The sequence below is a fragment of the Vespa crabro genome, chromosome 3, assembly GCF_910589235.1.
Source record: "Vespa crabro chromosome 3, iyVesCrab1.2, whole genome shotgun sequence".
Classification (NCBI taxonomy): Eukaryota; Metazoa; Arthropoda; class Insecta; order Hymenoptera; family Vespidae; genus Vespa; species Vespa crabro.
In genome coordinates, this window is record NC_060957.1 from 11,532,525 (window position 1) to 11,544,366 (window position 11,842).

General features: G+C 30.8%; 2 protein-coding genes and 1 non-coding gene across 5 annotated transcripts in view; 2 read left to right on the forward strand and 1 right to left on the reverse strand.

Moving 5' to 3' along the window:
• Nucleotides 1–727: 727 nt before the first annotated feature.
• LOC124422838 (RING finger protein PFF0165c-like) lies at nt 728–4,785 on the reverse strand. Of its 2 annotated transcripts, XM_046959772.1 has the most exons (3): nt 4,625–4,783; nt 3,879–4,539; nt 728–3,574 (listed from the first exon to the last, which is right to left on the reverse strand). In XM_046959772.1, exon 3 carries the CDS (start codon nt 3,545–3,547, stop codon nt 2,180–2,182), a length of 1,368 nt encoding a protein of 455 aa, XP_046815728.1. In that variant the 5' UTR covers nt 3,548–3,574; nt 3,879–4,539; nt 4,625–4,783; the 3' UTR covers nt 728–2,179. The 2 variants fall into 2 exon arrangements, with proteins under 2 accessions (XP_046815728.1, XP_046815729.1); XM_046959773.1 differs by having other exon boundaries at nt 728–3,561; nt 3,879–4,785.
• A 502-nt stretch (nt 4,786–5,287) lies between these two features.
• On the forward strand, nt 5,288–5,360 carry Trnar-acg. The gene has a single exon. It is a non-coding gene; the product is annotated as a tRNA-Arg (tRNA).
• Nucleotides 5,361–6,595: 1,235 nt separating this feature from the next.
• Nucleotides 6,596–11,842, forward strand: part of LOC124422604 (lissencephaly-1 homolog) — a 13,501-nt gene continuing 8,254 nt past the window's right edge. Inside the window, exon 1 of one of the 2 annotated variants that reach the window (XM_046959283.1) lies at nt 6,596–6,744. The gene's annotated coding sequence lies outside the window, so the exon portion shown is untranslated. Of the gene's footprint in view, nt 6,745–6,936; nt 7,095–11,842 lie in introns of those variants that run through there. The other variant, XM_046959284.1, reaches the window with a different exon arrangement.

Here is an 11,842-nt window from a genome sequence, read left to right on the forward strand (position 1 = left end):
GATCTCATAATGATATTACGCCTAGGGCCTTCGAAAGTATAAATACGGCCTTAATAATAACTTTTGTTATGTAAATAAATATTAATATAAAAAACAAAAAAAATATCGGAGGATCAATATAACTTTTTAACTACGTTCGATGACGAATCAACATATATATGTTATATCACGTAAATGTGTTTCTCTTCTAATCGTGTTCCTGTCATAAAAGAATTCATAAACCTTCTCCCTTCCCCAATTTTGTTTTCCTTATTTCTGATTGGACGATTAATATCGATCCAAAGTCTATAAAATCGACGCAAACACGAAAAGTCGTCAGTCCATCAACAATATTCTCACCGTACATCGTGTAAGTGCGTTAAGTGTATTTTTTGCCGACTATAGCACATTAAACAAAATTTATTTATTATTATCGATTAATTTAATTCTAAATTATATTAACCAATATCTAAGCTATCCTATAATCGCCAAGGTTTTTATTAAAATCTTTAAAAATTGAATACAAATTTTTCATTCGAATATAATAAAAAAATATTCCAGATCTTTTCCCTTATCTGTCTATTGTTATTTGGGCTACATATAATATTGGTGTTTTTAATATTATTTACTGAAAATTTACTAAAACATTTATACACACACACACACACACACACACACACACACACAACATTAATATAATATAATATTATACGTAGAATATTATATGTAATTATATATATATATATATATATATATATATATATATATGTATGTATATATAATATATTTATATAAATAGTATTTTAGTAAAAATGTAAAAAAAATTTAGTAGAAAATTGGAATACCAAAATAATGACAGATAAATAGGGGTAGATAACACGATACGATATACGAAATTTACGAAACATATTTAAGTAAGATATATAGAAATATAAAAACATAATCAAGATAAATATTATGACGTAAATGATTCGTATTATGTGTTATACGCATATATATATATATATATATATATATATATATATATATATGCGTCACAAATTTGACGCATCGTAATCTAATTGTTCCAATTATTTTTCAAAGAATAATTACCTAGGATATTGTAGGTAGGTAACAAGTAGGGAACACTTGTAATTTCTCACTTATTGACATTACGTATTATTTTACAATTTTGTTAACATCATCGTCCGAATAAATTATAAATAAAGTGATAAAAAAGATATCGAAATAAACGTCGACATATAATAAACATGTCCATTTGATGAGTGAATAAGAAAGAATATAAAAAAAAAAAGATTGGAAAAAATATACTTGTTTTGTATGCAAGTTATATTTGTTAATTTTAACTATTATTTATCGTTAATGAGTTTTTGATTTTATAAAATGTATTTAAATAATTTTGAAAATAAACATGTTCGTAGACATGTTTCTCATCGTAGACATGTACGTATGTACCATTATATATACGACTTTATATAGTCTATATATACAATAGGAGAGTTATATAGTATTCGTATAATATATGTATATGGAAATACTTAATGTACTATACGAATACTTAAGTAGCTCACTGTGTATGTGACGTATTATGCATAATATACGTATACATACACACACGCGCGCGCGCGCACATACACACACATACATACACAATTATATTATACACAATGTATAGATTTATTTCAGCATATTGCAGCGATTGAATTGTATAAAATATAAAATCTTCTAAGATTCTTTGTTTTCCGCGTTTCTTCCATATATCGTTTTTCTTATGAATTCTCTCTTACTTAATATTTATACAACATATTTTTTTAATAATATTCGAAGCACAGCTTCGAATTATTGTCAATTAAGAGAGAAACTCGCAATCATGATTGAAAAGATATTACTATATTTTTAGTAAGATTAATAAAAAAAAAAAAACGCGCATATATATATATATATATATATACACTTGCATTAGAATTGAAACACTACATCAGTCTATAATACAAAAATAATAATAGGCTTTAAGCGATTTTCAAAGAAGAAAAGTTAGAAGTTCTCTTTCAACTTTTCATAGCGTAACTATTTGTTATCTCCGTTGCATCCTTATATGTTTTTATACTATATACTATTGGCGTAATTACGAAGTTCGAATAATTCCGATGTTATCCAGTACGACGGAGGAAAACATCAAGGAATTAGTATTGATGATATATCATACTATCGATATACATAAATGGTATCCCTTTTCCCTCATATTGATAAATTCTTCTTCGGAATCGGGTAACAACATTCGTTCTCTATTTAAAGGACTATCCAATTTGCGTATGATATTATCGTTGTTATTGTTCGTCCGTCTTCTTTTGGTAATACGAAGTATTTCTTGTATTTCATCGTCATCAACCTTATTCTCATCTTCCTTAAGCGATTCCAAATGCATTTCAGTAGGTACCATTGACTGGCCAACATTTACAATATTTTTTACCGATTGCGTTTTAGCAACTGTATTTTCTTTATCGAATGTATTACATTCGTCAATAGATGAGGTATTAGTTATGTACGAATTTTCATTATTTTTTATCTTAATATCCTTAGGTAAAGAGCATAACAAAGGTAATCTAAAGAATACGGTTTCTTCGTTACAATATGCCGTATTTTTATTTTCCACATCTATAACATGCTTTGAATGATTACCTTCATTGTTATATCGAAACCCTTCATTTAATAGGGAGTCGTCTAACATATGTATACGATTCAAGGGTTGAACGCCCATAACATAGTTCTCGTAATGATTCTTTGTCGAGCCGAAATAATCAATACCTAGTAGACTACTTTCAGAATTATTTTTAACCATAATAGAATTTTCATTCTTTCGATTTTCAGGATTGATTATTTTTGGCGGGAAAAATGATGATGATGAATTGGATGTAGAACTAGAAGAGGAATTTAATATTTTCAAATGTTTACGATTTATAGTAATATCCGAAATGATCTCCTCGCCTATTTTTATTTTAAGACGAAAGAGATTATTATTGTTATTCGGTGTTTTCCTTCTTCGAATGTTTAAACGTTGTTTCTTCGTAACGGCATTGGTTCCCGTATAGTTATTGCTTATAACGGGATCATTACCGTGTCGCATAACCGTGTGGAATATAACGTCACTTTTACATTTGAAAGGTAAGTCACAAATTTTACATCTTTCGGCAACAATAACGACACTGCATTTTCGTATTCTTAAAGTATCCAAAGAGTTTTCTTTTCCATCTTCTTCTTCTTCTTCTTCTTCTTCTTCTTCTTCTTCTTCTTCTTCTTCTTCTGCTTCTTCTTCTTCTTCTTCCTCTTCCTTCTCTTCGTTTTTCTTCTTAATTATCACGTTATTATTTCTTTCCACGTTATTTTCTATTTCTTGCCTTTTCATTTCGAGTCCTATTATGTTCATAAAATCTTCTTTATTATTCACCATCGACGTATCAAACAATTTAATTTCTTTTATACTTCTAACAGCGCGTTTCGTCGATCTTCGACGCATGTATTTCATTGAATCTTTGCCGGCGTTAAACTTTTTACGGAATCGCTGCGCCATCTTCTGTGATATAACTACAATTGAAATCTAAAAATAGAAATATAAGGGAATCCCTACCATTATATATGCGGACATCGTTCAATGTATGCATGCATATGTATACATATATCTATTCTTTTTCCTCGTGTAATTTCTGATTTATAATAAAAAAAAATATATATATATAAATTTTGAAAATAATTTGATACGATCGAAATCGTGATATATGTATAAGTACATTTCTATTTTCTGTTTGATTTTGTAGAATTTCTTTAAAACTTTATCTCATCCACGGGATATAATGAATAATATAGAAAAATATATGATAATATATTATAAATTAATTACCTACCGTTACATGAGTTTGATGAAATTACGAACGGTCTTCATTATTATTTGCTACAAAAAGGATGAATTTAATCTTCGAATCATTCCTATCATTCAATTATTCTATAATATCCAATAATCACACACTTTTCAATAGATCACATTTTTCTTTATATTTTTCACGTATTTTTATCACAATTAATAATTACATAGTCGTTATATTATATAAATGATATATCGTATATGCTCGTGTATCTTAAAAAATAATCTAAATTGTCATGGCGACCGAGAACAAAAAAAATATTATATCATGATATCGACAAATGTAAAATAAATTTATCACGAATTAAAGATTGATGCTACTATTGATAAAAAATAAATTTTGAGATATGATTGAAAAAAAAAAACGATGTATAATTATATACAGATGTATATATATATATATATACACATATATACATGCGCATCATTTAACGATATCCTATTCTCCGATACTTGACACAAAGGAACTTCGTATACTATATGAGTAAAAAACACAATGAAATATCTCAGAAATATCTTGTAAGGCCCGGATGCTATATAGACTAATCTAATGTGGCCTTATATCTCGACCAATGCGCTTTGAGGTTCTATAGATACTGCGATATTTAGACCTTCCCCTACCATCGATATAATGAATCATCGTTCTGGAATGAAAAATAGATAAGTAGCAGTACGTCGTTTATGGTGATAGAAAAAAATGTCTTTTTTGTTTAAATATGTGCTACGTACTTAATAATATTAACATTGTATTATATTCTCAAGTATGAATTTATGATATTTAATATTGTAAAAATACAATCGCATTCGGACACGATCATGAACGATTACGATATTATCACGAATAATCACGATATGAGAATAAATGATCATGATATAATCGTGTGATTTTTTTTAATCAACTATAATGATAATAATAAGTTTATTTCTTCTTTCTTTCGAACTTTTGTAAAGTTATTATCAATAAATTGTACGATAAAGAAATTAAAATGATATAACTTTCACGGTTTTTATCAAAAAAAAAAAAAAAAAAAAAAAAAAAAACGTTGCATTATATACCCCATCTTACATTCAGAATGAATTTTAATTGAGAAAATATTACCAATGGAGTACATTTTTTAACCAATCAAAAATGTATGAAATTAATAATGCCATGCATTCTATATCGTTTCTTTTTTTTTTCTTTTTTTTTTTTTTTTTTCCTTTCATTTTAAGTATTTTATTATACATATATATATATAAATAATTTGTATTTGTAGCAATATATATTTATTTAATAAAAAATAATTTATATAATGATAACATAATAATATTGATAAAGTAATTATGTATATCAATATATATAGTATTGTATGTTTTATAAAAAATATAAAAAATAAAAACCGTAAGTAACATGGTCCTGTGGCGCAACGGATAACGCGTCTGACTACGGATCAGAAGATTCCAGGTTCGAATCCTGGCAGGATCGAAATTGTTTTTTTTTTTTCTCTTTTTCTTTCCTTTGTTTTTAATTAAAATAATCTGTAATAAAAAATAAAAACTTTTTTAAATCTGCAATAAACAATAAAAACTAAAGTTTCTATATAATTTCGTTTTATTATAAGCAAAAAGAAAAAATTTATTTATTAACACTTTATGGACACGTATCAGTAAATAGCCACTTAAGTCTGTTCACCGTTGCAGATGCGAATTATACTGTAACTCACGTATATACGTCTATCTTTCTGAGTGATAAGATACATAAAGGTATAATATACTAAACGGTATAATGTTTCCTTTGAAAGGAAATCAGAGATTTTTAGCCTTGAAGTTTTATTTTCTGTTGATGTAAATTCACAGTATGGGATATTGACATTTTTATTTGCCATCAAGCTTTTTGATTGTTAACTCTCGTCTACAGTTATGCTCACACGCCAAACGGCTCCGTCTACAAAGGATTAAAGTATAATTCACTTTAATGATTCATACTTCAGATCCGAATGTGATCTCTGTATTATTTATTGTCTTACTCATTACTCTCGAAAATATAATAACGTAAATATGAAACTTCTAATAATTTCTATATACCAAGTTTTACTTATCAAGACGAAATATCAATTTGATGAATATATTTCATAAATAGATCTTTATAAAAAATCTTGTATTTTTATTATATATCACATATATTTCAATTTTTTATTTCAATTGTTAAAAACTAATATAAAAATTGAATTAGATCAAATCATAATCCGGAAGAGCATACATTTACATAAATACACTCACACAAGCAACAGACCAACGTATGCACGCACGTACGCACATGCATATTGATACACATTATATATAGCAATTGAATTTATCACTTAGCATTCATTATTGATATAACATTGGAAGCTGCGAAACCTCATTATCAACATATGTAACATTACATAAATTAAGAAACCACATTACCGACATACGAAACCAATTGCAAACTATAGAAATCGTATTATCGACGGACTCCATATTTTCAAGTAAGAAACTTTATTACCGACGCACGAAACATAGTACTTAAAGCATATATATATATATATTGCGTTGGTGTAAATAATATAAAGAAAGACATTGTAGAGCGAGCGTTGCTGAACGTCGGTTGTCATCGTGTAACGTCGACAAAGATCGTGAAGGAACGGGCAGGTCGCGGTGTCACGTGACCCCACGGCGGCAAGGAGCATGCGTGACCGAGCGAAGTCTTTCAAGGCGCCACCTCGCGGCTAGTCCGATCGCAGAAGTGATCTCGAGGAGTTTTTCGATGGTCGTGTTCGTCCGGGTTTTCACGTGAATTTTTCGAATCTAAGGGATCCCATCGTTAATACAACACCCTGGAAAAATACGTGAGTACCTACGACCCGTTACGCACGAATTTCTTATGGATGGCGATATAGATGCTACAAACGATCTTGCAAAATACGAGCGGGACAGACAGATAGAGAGAGAGAGAGAGAGAGAGAGAGAGATAGAGAGGGAGGGAGAAACGTTACAGAGAAGGAGAGTGTATACTGTATATATGTGTAAGAGAGAGAGAGGGAGATAGAGTGAGAAGAGCACGAAGAGACGTGTGACGGGTCCTGGCAAAATGGCCGTTCACGATTTACAACAAACGGTTGGCTCGTACGAACGGTTCAAAACGGTCGCATATTTTGACGTGTCGCAATATCATCATCAACGAGCGATTCTGACGCTGGTACGTTAGTTTAACGCTCTTTAATTCATTCGAATCGTCCGATGAAGCAACCATACACGACGTTGTACGTCACTCCGAATTGATTTTTTTTTTCGCGAACGACCGCTTGCGTAGTGTGACGATATGGACTCGTCTTTTGCGAGGAAGTCGAATGAGAGAACCTTTGTACTCATGTTTCGAAGTTTCATCTTAAACACGTGCAATGTTGTCCCCTTCTACCCTTATTCTATTTATTTCATTTTTCTAACATTTACGTCCTTTTATCGAAGATGTTTCTGTTAAAAACCGCCAGTTTTTGACAGCCTCTATCTTCGTCTGTCTCTCTCTCTCTCTCTCTCTGTTCGTTTTCTAATTCTTTCTTCACGATCAGCTGTTAATCAATCGCATCGTTAAATTACAAACCATATATAAATTATTTAATGTAAGTGTGTTCGATAGTATCGTCAAAAGTAATAATGTAAAAAAGAAAAATAAATAGAAAAAAAAAAAAAAAAAAGAATCTTTCAGAGCACTATGGAAATATTTTTCATTGACGATTGCTCGAAAGAAACTAAGAAGTGTATACTGACACTTTTTATAAAATAGCCGATTCAAATTTCACTGCCACAAGCATTTTCATGATGCCGCCTATATTTTTTTTTTCTCTACGTCGTAAAATACCGGCTTAAAGTCTCTTGCGAATCTTTGATCGTTAATATATTTATCTCTTTCTTTCCTTCTCTCTCTTTCTCTTAACGTGTTTATCGTGATAGTTATCTTTCTATTATCAAGGACGGTCGATTCTGTCGGTGTCGATGCTCCTCAAACAATGAGTTTATGATTTCTTCGATATTACTTCAAGTGTTACATATTTATGTGCGTGTGCGTGTGCGTGTGCGTGTGCGTGTGCGTGTGCGTGTGCGTGTGCGTGGCGTGTGCGTGTGCGTGAGCGTGAGCGTAGTGAATATATATTTGTATATATATATATATCATGCATACATACATACATAAGTACTTACAATAAAAATTTATTTTCGATAGATATGAAATGAACCATAGATCGTATCAATCACAAGTCTCGATTACACGTAAAAGGAAAAAAAAAAAGATCTGCATAAAATCATCATCGTCGTCATCATCATATTCTTATCGAGAAAAAGAAAAACGTAATATTTATTATTTGTCATCTTTTTTAACCGATCAAAGAAGGAATAAGTTAATTATATGGACACGCCGATCGATTATAGTATTTTTTCTTTCTTTCGTTCTTTCTTTCTTTTCCTTTCTTTCTCCTCCTTACTCTTAATGAATTTCAATTCGCTTTACGTCTTCTTGGAGTATGTACAACTCTATCTCTTTCTCCCTTTCTCTCTTTCCTGTGAATTTATTGATCGCCTGGATTTAAGATATTCCCCAAGAGAACGAGTTCTCTCTCAGCCAATCACAGCTCAGTGATCAGTCCGATCGTAATGGCGCATATTTATTGGACATTTTTTTCTTATTAATTTTTTTTTTCTTTCTCCTTTTTTTCCCTTTTTCTCTTTTTTATTTTTTTTTTATTTCTTTTTTTTTCTTTTTCTTTTTTTTTTTATTTCGTTCAAAGTGTATTATTACTCATATTGAAATAAAATAATTCGTGTTATTGAAATAAATTCGAGAGAGAGATATATATATACATACACACACACACACACACACACACACACGTAAATGTATATGTATATATATATATATACGCAAATAGAATTAAAAGAAGAAAACGTAGCCAACAGGTACGAATAGGTGTGTACGAGGTCAGGAAGGGCAAAGCCTTCTCTCTCAACTCACGAAGATCCCGGAAGCACGAGCATAGAACTCTACGACTGAGGCAAACGTTCCGCGTTTCTCTGAAGATTTTCTAACCTTTTCAAAAAGATAGCACGTGTATAACTAGATAGAATGATTAATTGATCGATAGATAGATACAAAGAGAGAGAGAGAGAGAGAGAGAGAGAGAAAGAGAGAGAGAGAGAGAGAGAGAGAGAGAGAAAGGGGGGGAGAAGGAAATATTGAAACCTTAATATATATTCTTTATTGTTATTGGAATATGTGAGTCATTAAGTTTATACGTGTAGTACGAGTAGAGTATGCTTATTCTTGAATTGATGTATTGAATCAAAAACATTTCTTATTATATATTCCAATTGAAATATATATATATATATATTTCTCAATCATAATATATATATATATATATGCAATATATAACGCGCTCGTTGGAATGCGGAAGAATACTCTCGAGTAGAAAGATCCCATACAACTTGTGTGAAGAAGTTTGTCTCTTCGAGTTTATTTTTTCGATATTTTCTCATTTTCTTCGTTACTAGAATTCTTGTTAGTTGGGAGAAGAAAGAGAGAGAGAGAGAGAGAGAGAGAATTCTCGAAGGATATTCTTATTATTATTCTTATTATTCTTTGTAACATCTTTCGAAAATGTGCATGAATAATGTATAAGAAGTATACTTATGTTATGAAGAACGTTTTGTCCTATTAGCGGATAAGTGTAAGTGGCGCCAAACTTAAACATGATTCTTTTATTTTGTACCTATTTCTAAGAAGATTTTTATAACGATGTGGTTTCTTCTCTTTTATTAATACACATACACACACACATGTGTATATATAAAATTTATAATCGATAGTATTAATATAATTAGGATATAATATAGTAATATAATGTAGAGTATATAATTAATAATCGATTAGATTTTTTCTCGTAGAAAAAAAGAAGGGGGAAAAAAAGATAGAAAGAAAGAAATAAGAAAATTGTTGATGCCGATCATGACCTCTTTCACATTGCTTCGTGAAGTCCGATTGAGAAGTCGGAAAGAGAACGATATGAATATTTGAAAGGGAAGCGAAATATACATGTCGCGACAGTGGAGGGGAGGCGGATGGATAGTAGTGGTGTATCGATTGGGCGTCGTCGTCGTCGTCGTCGTCGTTGGCGGTGGTGGCGGTGGCGGCGGCGTCGTCATTCGAGCGTCGCGACGCCCAATAATGAATACGCCGTAGACGCACCTCTCCTAACTCATATCCCTCTTGGTGATTGTCAAGGTCCTTTCACTTATTCTTTTCCCTTTCTAAGGCGCAATCGCCTTTTACCTACTATCATATTTCTTTTTCCTAATTTGAAAATTTTGAAGAATATTCTCTCTCTCTCTCTCTTTCTTTTTTTCTTTTCTTTCTTTCTCTTTCTCTCTGATGTGATCGCACGTTATTTTGTTAACTTTGACACTTTTCTATTCTCTTAATATCTCTCTTACTTCACATTAATGTTATTTTACTTAAAAAAGAAAAAAAGGAAGAAAAAAATCTCCCCCCAATGAAGTTTTAACAACGAAATAAGAGGGTCATATTAAAAACAAAAAAAAAACAGTAAAATATACCTGGGAAAAAAGGGAAAAAGAAATTTTTCACAGTCACCAATCAAATAGTATGATCAGTGTCTTGTCTCCCTTATTTTGCGACATTATTATCATCGCGTGCCAGTAACGCGTATAGACATATCTATGTATGTATATATGTATGTGTGTACATATTCAATTCCTACTGACGCAAATTACATCCTATGTAAATGCGGAATCTAAATGCAAGCCGAAATAATATGCAAGGTCACTGTCATTCCCTTATGTCCCCTGCACCCCTTTTCCATTCGTGTCAGGATCGTGTTCAATACCGGTTTACTCGAAACGCAATGGCGAACCGTATATACAGACCTTCTCTGTGAGATAAGAGAAGAGATCGAACGAGAAGTGTTGTGTTATATTCGTCTACTCTCTTTCTCTCTCTCTCTCTTTTTCTCTCTTTATCTTTATCTCTTTCTTGTTTTCTTTTATTCTTTTTATCCATTCATATGCTTACGGGACAGGGACAAAGTGGTCATTTCGAAACGGTATTATAATTCATTCGATATGTCCAGTATATCAAAGGAATTCCAATGTCGTAAGCTAATATAGGTAAATAAATGCACGAAGTAAGTAGTTAACCTAGATGCTTTCACACACACACACACACACACACACACACACACGTACATAACTCTAGTTCAAATCGAACTTCTAAGTATTATTTCCAAATGGTGACGTTCTTTTCTATATATATAAAAATAGATAATTACATGAATATTTATAATGTTTGTATACTGATACTATTAATCGTAGTAAACATTCTCGTGATAAACTCTCTCTCTTTCTCTTTTTCTTTCTCTTTCTCTCTTTCTCTCTTTCTGTTGTTCACTTGTTCGCTATCGCTATTTCTCTTATGAACCTTCACTCGATCGGTACTCCACTTATTATAACCGCCCCCTTTCACTTTCGTACCTTCTTCGTATCTCCTGTGAGAAGAAGTATTATCGACCCGATTTAAATCGATCGTTCATACCGATGACGCGATAACGAGTACTTTCTTTTCGCGTTGACCACTGACTTACTTATATATTTCCGAACTAGATCGACTTCATGTTTTTGTTTCCTTTTTTTTTGTCTTATTTCTCCCCTCTCCCACAAATTTTATTGAAGAAAAAAGAAGAGAGTCGTTCGGACAGAAATAACAATCCTTATCTTCATCTTCTGCGGCCTTTTTTCTCTTTTTATTTATTTATTTATTTATTTATTTAACTATTTTTATTATTTATTTATTTATTTATTTATTTATTTTATTTATTTTATTTATTTATTTATTTTTTTTTAATGATCTTCCTCCATTTTCCACTACGTTCATAAATTAAT

Bases quoted from the DNA above. Each gene is read 5' to 3' on its own strand.
- LOC124422838 (XM_046959773.1), bottom strand. From the start codon at position 3,547: ATGGCGCAGCGATTCCGTAAAAAGTTTAACGCCGGCAAAGATTCAATG.